Raw genomic sequence first — 15,215 nt, 5'->3', positions numbered from 1 at the left:
ACCAAGCAATCCCATTACTAGGTATATACCTAAAGTCTTATAAATCATTAACCTATAAAGACACATGCACATGTTTGTTTACTGCAGCACTGTTCACAATAGTAGAGACTTGGAACCAACCCAAATGTCTATCAATGTTAGACTGGAAAAAGAAAATGTGGTACATATACAGCATGGAATACTATGCCGCCACAAAAAAGGATGAGTTCATGTCCTTTGCAGGGACATGGATGAAGTTGGAAACCATCATTCTCAGCAAACTATCACAAGATCAGAAAACCAAACACCACATGTTCTCACTCATAAGTGGGAGTTCAACAATGAGAACACACGGACACAAGAAGGGAAACATCACACACCAGGGCCTGTTGGGATGTGGGGGGGTAGGGGAGGGACTGCATTAGGAGAAATACCTAATGTAGGTGATGGGTTGATGGGTGCAGCAAACCACCATGGCACGTGTATACCTTGTAACAAACCTGCACGTTCTTCACATATATCCCAGAACTTAAAGTATATTTTTAAAAAACTTAAAAAAAAACAAATTTGATTGTTGCTATTGTGAATTATCCTGACTATAAAGAAACTATCATAGGGTCAGATGCAGGCTTATTAAAGATGGCAGAGGGTACACAGCATGGCTTTTTCTATTGTTTCTGTTTTTCTAAAAAAACATAAGAAATTATGATCATAAAACATTATGATTACTTCATGATCATATAGGTGTAAAAGTAGTTTGAGTCATCCCCTGAGAGTGGTAGGACCTTCAAGACAAGGCTAGTTAGCAGGGAAAAGCAGTACCCTCTTTGCCTCTCAACTCATACCAGCTGAAAGAGAAAGTGCCTTCAGAGCTTTTAAAGCCTAAGAACAAATGGCTGGAGGCCTGAGCAGGCCAAGTCTGACACTTTTGCATAGTAAGGCCTCAAAGTCTAGTTTCCCAACCTTTGACACTAAGAAAGTGAAGGTTCTCTTGAGATTACAAAAGAAACCAAAGTTTGCTAAAATTGTAATTACTAAATTTGCATTAGGTGAGTAATAATACATTTACCCTGTACCAAGGTACTAGCTAATGACAGTAATTCTTTCTTACTCTATTCCACCTTGATTTAACTAAAAACATTGTCATTTGTTTAAATAATTGATATGGTTATATATATATTAGGGTAAAGCATAATGGGCCAGAAACTGTGCTATCCTGGTTACTTTTAATTATTGGTGATTGAGAAATAAACAAGAGGCATAAACATTTCCAGTGGCATCTGTCTGAACTGTAGATGGAATGCCTAGAAGGTTAAATTGGGCTTCTACAGGACTAGCTGGCCTGGGCATTCCAAGCCCACCGAGTTTTTATAATCTAGTAGTGACAACTCTCTTACCAGCAGGGCTTCTGGGTAATACAGATTCAAGTCTTGTTAATTCTGATGATTTATCTTTGTGTTCATTGATGGTTGGTGAATTCTCCATGGACTGTGGTCTTGCAGCTAAAACTTCTGAATGAGAATGGAGCCCATTAATTGGAAAAGAACCAGAAGTCACTGGCTGATGTGTTTCACTTTTTGATACATTTGGGCTTGAGGCTGACTGATGAAAAAGCAAAGACCTTCCGTATTGAGAAGGCTTAGGGTCACTCTGAAACTCCTCTGTGTCCCCTGCATCTTCTGTTCCATTTTTCAACCTGTCAGATTCTAAAACACTAAATTCTCCTACTTCCTGGCCATGGATTAGCCCAGGACTCTGTGGAAGCTCATCCTTCACTGCAGAGAATCTCACATGCTTTAATGGCTCCAGGGAGTTTGGGGAAGAGCTGTCTTCTAAAGAATGCTCCTTCTCAGAAATTCTCTCATGGATGGTTAGGCCAGGTGACACAATTTTGCTTTTGGGTTCAAAGCTGTGATTATAACGAAGGGTTTCTGAGTCTGTGCTACTGGAACTGGAGTTACGCTTGAGGATTCCTCTCGGAGCCCCTCTCGCTTTCAGGGAGTCTGTCCTTTGTCTAGGAAAAGACTGGTTATCATCTTTGTTTAAATCAGTTGATTTGTAGATCATCTTCCTGGCTTTGGGGATTGGAGCCTTGATTTGGGACCCATTTGAAAGGCCTGGCACAGTCTGCTTTGATTTCTCTAACTTTTGGATTGAAGTATCTGTGACAGCTGACTTTTCTTTTGACTCTGACAATTCATCTGAAAATTAAAACACAGTGAGTGATATATCATATGGAGAGTAATACATAATTTAAAATACCTGTCATAAACTTAACCTACACTTAGTAAAACTATTAAAATATTAAAAACAGTAAAGTAGGTAGCATAAGTAGAGGCCTAATGTGAAAAGCCTTTAAAAATTCATGTATTGGAGCACAGAGGACTTTTAAGGCACTGAAACTACTCTATGATACTACAATGGTGGCCACACACTATTACACATTTGTCAAAACCCACAGAATGTACAACGCTAAGAGTGAACGCCGATGTAAATGATGTGCTTTGGGTAATAGTGATGTCTCAGTGTGGTTCATCAGTTGTAACAAATGCACCATTCTCATGGGGAATGTTGATAATGAGGGAGGTTATGCCTGTGTAGGGAGAGGGTGTATATGGAAAATGTCTGTATCTTTTGCTCAATATTGTGAACCTAAAACTGCTCTAAAAAATAACGTCTATTCGAAAAATCATGTATAAACTTCATTGCACTGTACATTTAAGATTACTGTGCTTTATACAGTTTGTGATATTTTACACCCAATACAGAAAGTTTTTTTAGGAATGAAAAGAAAATTTCTCCAAAGAGGCTTAAAGAAAAACATAGAAGTCACTTAAATTCACCTGCAGAAATCAGAAAAGAAAAGGAAATTCAATTAAAATAAAAATAAAACCCCATTACCTAAAACAAAATTTATTTTTGTCAAAAAGTTAAAAACAGGCCAAGCACAGTGGCTCACACCTGTAATCCCAGCACACTGGGAAGCCAAGATGGGTGGATCACTTGAGTCCAGGAGTTTGAGACCAGCCTGGCCAAAAGGGTGAAACCTCATCTCTACTAAAAATACAAAAATTAGGCAGGCATGATAGTGCAAGCCTGTAGTCCCAGCTACTCAGGAGGCTGAGGCACAAGAAGCCCTTGAACCCGGGAGGCAGAGGTTGCAGTGAGCGGAGATTGCACCACTGCACTCCAGCCTGGGCAACAGAGTGGGACTCCATTGCCAAAAAAAAAAAAAAAAGTTAAAAATAAACATCTAACATGTTCCAGTGTTTTTTTTCTATAAAATATTTTATGTAATATAAAACGTGCCCAATGGAAAGTATATTAATATTCAAACATGCTAGTTGAAAATCCCAGCTCCACTGTTCGTTAATTCTCTACCCCTAACCACTCTTTAATGCTTGTGGAATCTTCTTCAAGTTGCTTTTGAGGAGACTTGAAATGTTTAGCATTTCCTCTTAACGGTATGCAAAAATGATAATATTCCATAGCAGGCTGACTTACATCAATTAAGCCACAAACATGATCAAACGCTGGTGGGCTGCTGGGCTGAGAATTACAGATTAGAGGATCATAACATTGTCAACAGGCTTTTTCTTCTTGAGGCAAGCCCTTTTAAAAGAACTTTGTGGGCACACAGTAGGCATCCAATAAATACTGTTAAGTGGAAGACTGAATGTCTTGGGTGAAAAAATCTCCCAATTTACTGATGAGGGTATCCAAGACACGATGGAGGTCACATAACAAGTCGCAGTTCTGAGACTGGAATGTGTGAACTGTCAGTTTCTAAAATTTCTGCTTCCTCTCCCTCAGGAAGGAAACCAACAAGCATAGTAAAATAAGAAAACCATCAGGACTTTTCACTTTCTCTTGGAAGTTATTTGAGTGAAAGGAACTCTGAGAATTTCCCTTTGTCCACAGATAACAAAGATAAAAATATCAAGTTCATAAAAATATTTACCCTCTTTTGAAGTCTGAAATAAACCAGTTCTTCCATTTTTTGACTGTTCATTTTTAGTTTGTTGTGACGAGTGACCTTCTGGCAACTTGGAGCTGTTAAATGGATTCTTCCTCTGCTGGGGACAAATATTATTTATTAAACTTATTTTAAATGTCATGACAGCACCTCAGTGTTGGCAAATGCCTATTATCTTCAATTTTGATAGTTTTATCCCATAAACTCCATTATTTGGCATGTTTGAAAAACAGTTGTCCTGATTAATCTACTTAGCACAGAATTACCATATATGCCATATAAAAATTATATAAAATATATGCAAACCCAGAGTCCTACAAAGTGAGCTCAGAATCAGGCACTTAAATCAAAATTCCACATTTTACAGGTGAAAAAACTTGACCCTGGATATAGCAAAGACCAGATCAAGGTCAAAGGAAACTTGGGTCTGTAATCAGGTCAGAGTCCCACCAGTGCTTCTTCTACCACGCCAGACTCTCAGTCTGCTAGATCACAGCTGTACAAAATACAACTATAATTGACCTTTCCTAAAGATTTCGAAGACATTTTAGGTATCCTGAAGTGTTTCACAGTCATTATTATTATCATCAATTCTAATGATAAAAATGGTATCAATAGAGGTTTTAAAAATTAATATAGGACTCAATAGCAATGTTTACTGTCTACAGTTTAATAAATTAGCAATTCTCTCCCAGAAGCAGCTCTCTAACAGAGATTTAAGAAGCTATGCATAGGAATATAGGAATAAGGACTGACATGGAACTAACAAGCCTTATTCCAAATGCTAAAAAGCAGCAGCAGCACCAAATAGCTTCAGACTTTTTACCCTTTAGGGCAAGAAATCTGGGTCTTCAGCAATGCAGTGACCAATCCACTTTTTCCACCACGAGAGTGACTTCTTAAACTAAATAGTAAAAATTACCTGTGTTTGGTACCAAAAAACTGTTCTACAAAATTCTCTTTGTGGTGCTTTGACACAATGAGGAAAAATGGCATTCCTAACAAATATGAGATTTTCAAAATCTGGGCTCAATCTACCTTCTCTGGAGACACATTTGGTTTCTTTGTGTTTTCCTGGGACATATCAATCACAGTGGAAGCTGGATTTACCACACTGGAACTGTAAAAGAAACAATAATTCAAAGAATAAAACCTCACCTTTTGAGGAATCATAAATTATGCCTCTGAAGAGGAAAGCTATCAGCAGGCTAGGAGAAGAAGCTGGTGCAGAGGAAGAAGAAGGATTCTCTAGAGAATGATTCCCTATCCCAGGGACAGGACAGCGCCAGAGTGAGGGTAAGGCAAGAGTGAGTGGAGACAAGTGAGGTGGGCAGGCTCCCTCCAGAACCACCACGCCCTTGGCTATTGAGAAGGGCAAACGAGGGTCATGGAGGCCCTGGCTGTGGAGAGGAACTTCCTGCTCCAGTGGCCTTGCCTCAGGCACAGGAGGCGAAGTCGCTATTGGCTGAAGCCTTCGTGTCCTGTTACCACCACCAGTTTTCTCAGTGGCATCACAGAGTCAGGAGCTGGGAAAATACCTTAGTTTGTGGAAGTTGGGGGAAGATTCCTGCTTTTCCCCACGAAGCAAGGAACCAAAGTCCTGGAGAGGAGAGGAGCAATTTGCCCCCAAGGCCACAGAACCTCAACCAAGATTATTGTCACTAAAACCATGGGCTAGATGTTCCTGCAGCCTCATTTCTTTTCTTTATCTCTGTACTTCAATTGCTATTTTTACACAATTACTCCCAAGGAACGGTTGAGCTCTTGAGGAAGTCATTCTTCCTTTCATTACTCTCCTCATTGTTCCAGAAAGGGATTATAGCAGATGAGCAGAAGGATATAAAATACAACCTGATTACATAGAGGCAAGAAAGGGGGAAATAGAGGATGGGAGGGAAAGGGGAGGGAACAGAACAGGAATGTATAATGGACCCAGAATTAAGGCTAATAGACACATTACAGGAGTCCTTCATTCCTGTAACAGGTGTGCACAAACTTGAATCAAGCTATCTAGCAACAGAAGTGAAAAAAGAAACCTAGTCACTGATATAATTCAGTCTCTGTACAATAAAAACAACCAATAGCTCAGAATCAGAAAGCAATTTCTCTTGAGTGTCATTTTTAGAAGCCAGTGGGTGATATGAGGAACAACATCCCTATCGCTGATGCTATGCTCAGTTTCTCAGAGTGTTCTGCATAATCTTCCTTAGTAAATAAAGCAGTCACATAATCAGAAGACCTGAGCCAAGTGCTGATGGTTGGGGGTCTCTACGGCACACCCATCTTTTCCCACCATCTTTCTCCATTCCCCTTCCCACTCACCAAGCCTAAAGGATAAGCAGAGGCCGGGCGCGGTGGCTCAAGCCTGTAATCCCAGCACTTTGGGAGGCCGAGACGGGCGGATCACGAGGTCAGGAGATCGAGACCATCCTGGCTAACACAGTGAAACCCCGTCTCTACTAAAAAATACAAAAAACTAGCCGGGCGAGGTGGTGGGCGCCTGTAGTCCCAGCTACTCGGGAGGCTGAGGCAGGAGAATGGCGTAAACCTGGGAGGCGGAGCTTGCAGTGAGCTGAGATCCGGCCATTGCACTCCAGCCTGGGCGACAGAGTAAGACTCCGTCTCAAAAAAAAAAAAAAAAAAAAAAAAAAAGGATAAGCAGAGTGTCTATATCCTTCTCCCTCTGCTCCCTGGAATTCCAGTTCCTGTGCCTCCAGGCCACCAGCCTCAACAGCCCATATTGCATATCATGTAGTCCCTACCTCCTAGAGATGAGGTCTCTCCCTTACTGAGCTGTATCTAGCTATGCATTTCATGTCTACTATGTAACCTCTTCTGTGTATACATATCTTACCTCGCATAGTAACGTGGGAGATCCCTCAAGAGTATCTCAAACATCTTTCTATCCCCTGCAGTGCCTTGCACAGTGCCTGATACATAACTGGTGAATGGCTAAATAAATGAGGGCTAACTGAGCCAGTGCCAGGAGAAGCAGCCACAGATAGTAGGCAGCAGGCTGGCTTTTTTTTTTTTTAATCCACATTATTTGCCAAACTATAATGAGGCAGATTATTTAGGTATTAAACAAAATGCCTGTTTCTGCTATTCAGAAAGAAAAAGAGAGGAAGAAACAAAACAGAACACATGGTCAGACACTAAAATACTAGAAACACACAGGATATACTGGGTTACCTTGTGGTTGGGATAGGGACAAATTGGGATGAGGGTGGGATACTCAGTTAAAGTTTACAGTCTGCTTAATAGGAAAAAATTAAAACAAGAGTCTTATTGCCTCAAATTTTGTCTGAAAATGCAGCTACTTCCTAGTAGCTTTGTTTTTCTCAAGGGATACTATAATGTTTTGCTTGTCTGTCTTTTATTGGGCAATCAGTACCGCAACCATCTTATTCTCAATTGATCTTTGCATCATCTCTCTGAGTTATCTATCATTCTCTCCATCTCACTTATGAAAAAACTGAGGTTCACAGAGGTTAAGTAACCTGCTTGATGTCACAAAATTGGGAAAAGAGCTGGGGATTTGAACTCAGGTGTGTCTGACTCCAAAGACAATCATGGTAATGGTTAGGCTATACTGCCTCTGGTTTCTTGCATTAAAGCAGTAGTTTGTGGCAACAGGACTGGAGACAAGTCTGGGTGATTCTTCCCTCCTGGGGACTCCCACATCTGTTTCTTCTTTTCTACCTCTACTGACACCTCCTTTATTTGTGTCAACCCTATTGGCCTGACATCTAGCTTCCTGACTCCCAAGTTCCACTCTCCTAAACCATTCTACATTCTACCACTATGCTGGGATGGTCCAAAATGCAACTTTGATGGTGTCTTTCTTCTGTTCCTTACCTTTGCAGGATCCTCAAGACCTGTGGAATGAAGTCTGAACTCCTCGGCAAGGTACTGGAGACCATCCACCATCTGCCCCAATATACTTTTCTATTCTTCCTTTCTGTTGACCCTTCATGCCAAACAAAATGGTCAATCTACTTACTGCCTCAGAAACTCACCTGACTCGGCTATTTCCACTTAACCTATTCCCCAGTCCCTCCCTGTAAGTGTTTTCTTTTTGCTTTCTTTGTCTACCCAAATCATCCCTATACTCTTCATGTGCAGTCCAAATCTTACCTTTTGTATCAACCAGGCTAGGAGTACGTCTCTCTTGCCTCAATTATTGCGGCACATTTTATTGGTACTTTGAATTAGGAATTTCCTTTCTTCCTGGCACTATTTGCTATCATGTGGTCAGATTTTCATAAATAGTTGTATTATTTTTCCTAAGAGAATACAGAATAGAGCCAGATACTGTGTCTTCTGTTTCTTAGAATTCCTCTCAGAGGGTAGTAGACTGTGTCCTGAATATAAAAGATACTCAATACATTCCACATGATAAGATTTTTAAACTATGAAGCAAGCCAAATTCCACACCCTGTGTTCTGTAACTTTCTTCCCTCAGGCACTCTTCAAAAAAGGATCTGCGACATTAAAAGCAGCACTAAGACAGAATTAGTTTACTTTGTTAAGGGTGCCCCTCCTAAAAGCATCTTCATTCTAATACAAGTCTTTGAAATCTTAACTAAAAAGAATAAATAACATCAGGTACTGTGGAAGGGCCACTGGGGGAAGAAGTTTTACAGCTGTCTTAAAATTATACCACACAGGCAGCTGCCTGCTATATCCAGCCACAAAGTGCTTCTATGCACGTGAAGTCATTTAAAAAAATTTTTTCAACCTTCACCAGTCATTCTCTCTAAAACAGTTAAAAATAATAGCAGATGTGCCTTTTTCTGAGGTTTTCTTTTTTAGCTTAAATGTTGTTTATAGAACCAGAAACAAATTTTACAAGTGTTGTTGACTTGTTTTTTGTTGTTTTAATCTCTCCCTTTGTACTGTGAGTTCCTTGAGGGCTCAAGCTGTGTCTCATCCCCAGCACCCAGAACTGTGCTGGATGTGTTGGCACTTAATGAAGCATGAACAAATGAGCAAACAAATGAAGAGATGGCTCAGGGATGGAATGAGGGAAGCAAATTAGAAAATATCTTATGTGAAGCCCTTCAAGTCAGTATTTCTTTAAGTAAAATATTACTTGTGAGTATACATAGTTCTCCAGTGTTCCCACAGTTCAGGCTACAGAGTTACTGAACGCAGATATAAAAGTATGAGGCATTTTTATGTCACAGTGAAACTATTCCTACCACAACTGAGTAAATCTGAGATCTTATAGGATTAAGAAGAATTATTTTAAGAGCTCAATATAAATGACTTTGTAGGCCAGGCCTCCAAGAAATGAAATCTTCACATTACTAGATTTGCTATCAATCCCAGGAAAAAACATCAGATGCATTATCTCAGATTGGCTCATCTCTACCCTGCCTTTGGGAGCAAGCTAGGTACCTTACACTCATCTTAATACTAGGGGTAAACGCAATAGCTAATCCTTCTGGGAGAGGGAAATTAATATCTACTAAAGACTTTCAGGAAAAAGAGCATTGTGTGGGAAAACTAAGAGCTAAAGATGTGTCTGTAATTGATCGGTTCTTTTCAACAGAGGGTAAGAAGGAGACTGGTGTCAGAAGCATCCCTGAGGCACAGGCAATGAAGCACAAAGACTTACCAAATAGTGTTTTAATTCTACCAAAAACAAAGTTAGGTGTAAATGCACAGTTTTGCTTGCAAAGAAATTTATCATTTTCTTGCCATTTTATAGGTAAGTGCTCAGAAGAAAGCCTGTCAATGCCATGGACTGAAATACCACTGTGAAGGGTTTATCTTGTTCTCCCTGAACTCATTTGGGAGACATTCTCTAGAGATGTTTGATTACTAGACATTACAAACCTGTGCAGCAGCCAAGCCCCCTTACAAGCCAAGGAGGGGGCATGGCCACACAGAGTTTTATAGGTTACCTCCTGCTGTCTAGTTCTCCATCTTGAATGCTCTTCTGTCACAGCGATGCAAATCTGAGAGGGCCCTCAAATTCTCCTCTATTTTTCTATAATCGCCAGGGCTCATGGGGACACTTCTGAAGTGAGAGCTTCTTAGTAAAACCAGAACAGGCCTACTTTGATAGTCAGGAAACATTATACCTCATTTATGGACAGGGTTCTGACCTTCATGGGATGAGTCTTCATTCTGTACTCCCCACCTAGGCTCAGCCATGTCCTGTGGATTACTGTGTACATATTCAACAGTTATTTTCTGTTGTTGGGGGCGCACAATGTGCTATCAGCATATGGTTCATGGACCAGTGCCCATCCATGAACTGTTTGTCACTGGTTCATAATGAGATAAGTACAGAAATGGAGGCTATGTGCTGAAGAACTATTTATAGCAAACATGATCAATGGGCTTATCTTTGCATGCCACTGTTGTTTTCTGTATTTCATTTTTCTAGTATTCATTCTCATTATATTTTACAAAAGATATCAATCTGTGATGATTAGAAATAAAAACTTTAAAATGAAACAAAACTAGTCCTTTACTACAAAGGGTTTATGAAGTGCTGGTCCAACCAACAATGCCCACCTGAAAAGTCTGTAAACAGAACTAGAAATGTGAGCATTCAGGGTTTTCCTTTTGCTACTCCAGAACAAGCCTTATTTTCTTCTCCTCTGCTCATAAACCTCTCTGTTTCCTTGTGCTCCAGGTGCAAACAAAGGTGAGTTCAGAAAGAATGCAGGCAGCTGCCAATGCTTGACTACATGCTGGGTACCCACAGTGTTTTACTTCTTCATGTGTGAAGTAAAATTCTGTGACCCCACAGAATTGTGCCCACAACAGAAAGAAAGATGTTGCAACAGAGCATATTAGCAAAACTCCAGAAACTACAATAACCAGCCTATTACCTTACACTCCCCAACTTCTGACTCCTGGCTAAGAAAATATTGACAGGTACTGAGTCATTCTATTAAAGTTCACTTAGTCTAAAAGTACAGGCCCCAAAATACACTTAACACACCCAGTTCACAAAGGTTAAAGTATAGGTAAGAAACATTGCAGGAACTTGATACTGAGTAAGGTAGTAGTTTCTAATATTGAAAGAAGGAAGTAAAAAATAGCTCATTCTAACTTTCTGGATAATTATCACCCATGGCATGTGTTACAGGATTGGCCTTTAATGAGCAAAGCATCCGGAATACATCTAACATCTTTATTCTTGCCTTCTCAACCACACTTCATCCATGTAATAATAAAAATTTTCATGCCACGGGAAAATGGCCAATTTTCTTTCTTCCTGAGAAATGCTGAGTGATTCCCATGCCCTGTGTCATTTAATCTCACTATATCCTGGTGAGGCAATTCTGTTCTGATTTACAGATGAGACCTGAAAGACTTGCCTGAAGTCACACAAGGAATGCAGAAAATAATGGAGATGCTAATCTTGAATGCTATGTTACTAGCCTCAAAAGTTGAGGAAGAGTGGGAAAATACCCACCAGCCTCATGGTTCATGAAGAAAAAGTTAGGCTATGAAGGCAATGGCACCTCTGTCCCTCAGGCCCATTAAGATAGAATAAGTTCCTAGAAGAAGGATGGAAAGTCTGACCCAGATAAAATGGGGCAATGAGCTATTTGTCTCTGATGCTCCCAAATCATCTCCTTTCCCCTTCTGTGGCACCTGCTCCCTCCTCCCTCAGTCGGTCAGTGCTCTAGTGCTCCCCAGTCCCCATCAAAGCCAACTCTTAAGAGCGTCTCTCAGCTCCTTGGTGGTAAATATAAATAACTATGTTCTCTCCCTTTGGGTTTTCTTTAACATGGTAATATTTTAGGTCTCATATTTCTTTATGAAGGAAGGCCTTCATTCCATTAGAGAGACTATAGGCAGGTGGCAAGTGGGGAGTCACCCAGGGGAACAGAATAGTGTGTCCTTCACACTCTTTCCTGGGCTTCCTGAAATATCTTGCATGTAGGCAAGAGCTCATGCTTCCATTTCTTGAGCACTTATTACATGCTAATGGCCTGCACTGGGAATTCTATATTCACTAGCTAATTAAATTCTCAGTAATTCTTCTAGAAAACTATTAATATTATTACTCCCATTTTAAAGCTGAGGAAATAAAAGTCCAAGGAGTTAAGTCAGTACTACTGCAAGGTCACATTATCAATTAGTGACTACTATTAAGGTGTTTTATCCCCAGCCAAGATGGCCTCTACAGATACAAAAGAAAATTACAAATAGTCCCAGAGGGGAAACAGTGCAGCCTGCCATTCATGGGAAACAAAATGATCCCCTTTCCAAATGGGAAATAGATAAATAAAGGGTACCCTTAGAGTGCCCATAGAGTCAGTATTCCATTATCCACGTGACATATCTTTACTAATATTTGACTTTAAAACTCCTATTGGTACTTATATACCCTCCCTGACACCTATAAACTATGCTAGAAATATCCCCATTCTCAGGTGCTTCAGCCTTGGACCCTGATTCAGTGACATCCCACCAGTAAATTCATCAACTTCATCCCAGTTAGAGACTCCGAATTGAACTAACTTAATTGAGGAGCTACAGATAAAAGGCAACTGCCCCTCTCACTAAAGGGTAACAACTATGCCCTCAAGGAACAGACACCAATGAGAATATCCTTAAATACCTAAAAACAAATCATTATGGCTCAAAAGGTTTATAGCAAAGTAATCCCACAATTGGCTGCATCTCAGCAAGGATGTACAAATGTACATTTTGATTAGTCAGATAACAACATGCAGGAAAAACACCAAAAAACCCCAGGACCATAATATTGAAGATAATCTATATCCTTAAGAGGCATTTACTGAGTATCTATCATGCCAGGTATTCTACATACCTTATCACTAATTCTTACCATAGCTTTTCAGGTATACATTATTGTTCCTAGCCATAGTTAACAGTATAGACTCAGAAAGGTTAAATGTCTTGCCCATAGTCAAATGGCTAATAAACGGCAGATTCAGGAATTGAATTCACATCTGTCTGGTTCTTGTGCTTGAGCTTCTTCCATTGCACTAGGCTGTTACAATCTGATCATAATTTATCTTTTCCCTGAAATGACTTATTCTCCAAAGTCATTTTGAAGTACCTCTTCATTCTACTCTAAGTAGAAATCCATGGGAGAAATAAAAACAGCTCTTGCTGGTGCTGCAAGAAATCACCACTTAACATTTTTATTTTATTTAAGATGTAGATTTGTTGGAAATTCTGAAAGCTGAGAAAGAGTACTACTTGGGCTTCATCTGCATCGGGGCCCAGAATTCTCTCATACACTGCCCCTCCCCCTTGCCTATAACCCCAGTCTGGCATTTGTACTCATAGACTGCCATTCTGCCCATGTGACACCCGAGGCCATGAAAGCTACATGCAGCAGCTCTCCCCCAGAAGCTTTGCCTCACCTTGGGCTTGCTGGTGCTGCATCTTCTTCTGGCTCTTCTACAACGCCAGCCAGCTCTGGAGGAAGTAAAGCATCTTTGTTGACATTATTCACCCAGCTTTCCTTTGTCCCATTTGCTCTGTCTTTACTCTGCTCAGCTGAAACAGGAAACAATAAAGACAGGAAGGTTATCTCTCACCTCCATGACCTACAACTCTCTTATCAGCTCTTATCAGTGAAGGCTTGAACCTGAACCTCAGGCCTTCCCAGTGCCAAGGCAATCACTGGATCTAAGCAGTTGATCAGAATTACATCTAAAAGAGAAGTCAATAAATTCCCACATTAGATTTCCCCAAGCAGAGTCTCCTGAGAGAATGAGCATACCTTTAAATGTGCGAGTAACTCCAGAGACCATTAAAGCAAAATTCTGACTGCCTCTAGGTTAATCTGAACTGAGTTGGGGTCAGGTCTAAATGTGCATGGCCAGGGGATGCTCAGGGCAGGAAGTCCTCAGTGGGATAGAAGCACCATCATTACCAAGCATTTACTGAATAGCTACAATGTGCTGAAATATCTTGTATGTGCTCTAAGATACAAAGGGGAACAAATGATTATGGTCTAGGAATGTCTTCCTCCACTGCCTTCTCCTCCTCCCCATAGTCTCTACAAATCCAAAATTACACACTCTTCAATCCCAGCTCAGATGTCAGAGCCCCCATAAAAATTCTGTGCTCCTGCTTCAGAAAATAAACTCTTTTTGCCTCTGAACATCCAGCACTCACTCTTTACCTGAACATCTCTGATAATTAGCATCAACTGAATGATAACTACCAGGCACAGTGCTGAGTTCTTTGCATGCATTATTCTATGAGGTGAAAGCTATTTTCCAAGTATACAGATTTGAAAATTGAGAATCAAAAAGTTCAAGAAACTTGCCTAAGGCCACAGAGCCAGTAAGTGCCCAGAATACTTTCATCAATAATAAGGGTGAAGCAGTGCTGGAGCTTCCAATTTCTAAATACCCACATTCCAGGACAGTATCCCCCCACAGGTCCTGTTACACATAAGTCTAGTTTCTTCATCTGCAAAATGGGGTCCCCTGGTACTAACCAGTACCCCTCAAGATTTCTTAAGGTCTGGGTGATTTTGAAAAGCAAGGGGGCTGCAAAAAATGCCCTGTACATACTAAGCAGTCAGTCTTTATCTGCAAGGAGTATGGCACTAATTCAGAAATACTTTGAAATCCTGGCTCTGCCATTTGCCAATTATGTGATCTCAGGCAAGTTACTTAACTTCTCTGAGCTCCATATGTCCCATGTATAGAATGGGGGAAATAATGCCTACCTTACAGGATTACTGCAACAATCAGAAATAATAGAGATTAAATGTCTATTGTATATTAGATGCTCAAAAGGTGATAGCTATTTTCCTTATTGAGTATAAGGTAGACCTTGACAAGGCTTTACATGGACTAAGCCAGAGTTAGAGAGAAGGCAACCAGTAAGTATTTAATGAACTCAACAGAATTTAAAACAAGCCCTCAAAATATTGCCTTCGCCAGGCATGGTGGCTTATGTCTTTAATTGCAGCACTTTGGGAGGGTGAGGCAGGAAGATTGCTTGAGGCCAGTAGTTGGAGACCAGCCTGGCCAAAATAGTAAGACTCTATTAAAAAAAAAAAAAAAAAAAGACATAAAAATAGTGCCATGATATAAGGAATATGCACTATCATAGTAACCCCTCTGGCCACAGAAACCATGCTACAAGCCCATTTGGGGTGGGATGCTGGCTGCCTTTGCCACTTTTAAATGGGCATTGCCATGATAGTATAAATCCCATCAATTCAGTAGATGGGTGGAGAAGTAAAGATTTCCCCCCAAACCTTTAGGCTAAAGTGGGTTTTTGGTTGGTT

General features: G+C 40.4%; 1 protein-coding gene across 24 annotated transcripts in view; it reads right to left on the bottom strand.

Annotated features, from left to right (window-relative positions):
- Positions 1-15,215, bottom strand: part of SYTL2 (synaptotagmin like 2) — a 122,576-nt gene that overhangs the window by 38,735 nt on the left and 68,626 nt on the right. For 16 of the 24 annotated variants that reach the window (XR_002517147.2, XM_009187049.4, XM_021926374.2 and 13 more), the window contains 4 exons: positions 13,327-13,462; positions 4,994-5,075; positions 3,941-4,055; positions 1,377-2,180 (listed from right to left, as the gene is read on the bottom strand). Coding sequence is in view for 23 of the 24 variants with exons in the window: in XM_009187049.4 (XP_009185313.2) it covers positions 1,377-2,180; positions 3,941-4,055; positions 4,994-5,075; positions 13,327-13,462 (1,137 nt within the window). In the remaining variant the exon portion in view is untranslated. The remainder of the gene's footprint in view (positions 1-1,376; positions 2,181-3,940; positions 4,056-4,993; positions 5,076-13,326; positions 13,463-15,215) is intronic. The other 8 variants (XM_031653068.1, XM_021926391.2, XM_021926377.2 and 5 more) reach the window with 1 other exon arrangement.

Source organism: Papio anubis, chromosome 12 (genome assembly GCF_008728515.1).
Source record: "Papio anubis isolate 15944 chromosome 12, Panubis1.0, whole genome shotgun sequence".
Classification (NCBI taxonomy): domain Eukaryota; kingdom Metazoa; phylum Chordata; class Mammalia; order Primates; family Cercopithecidae; genus Papio; species Papio anubis.
Note: the sequence above shows the minus strand (reverse complement) of the source record. Positions and strands in the feature narration are given on the sequence as shown.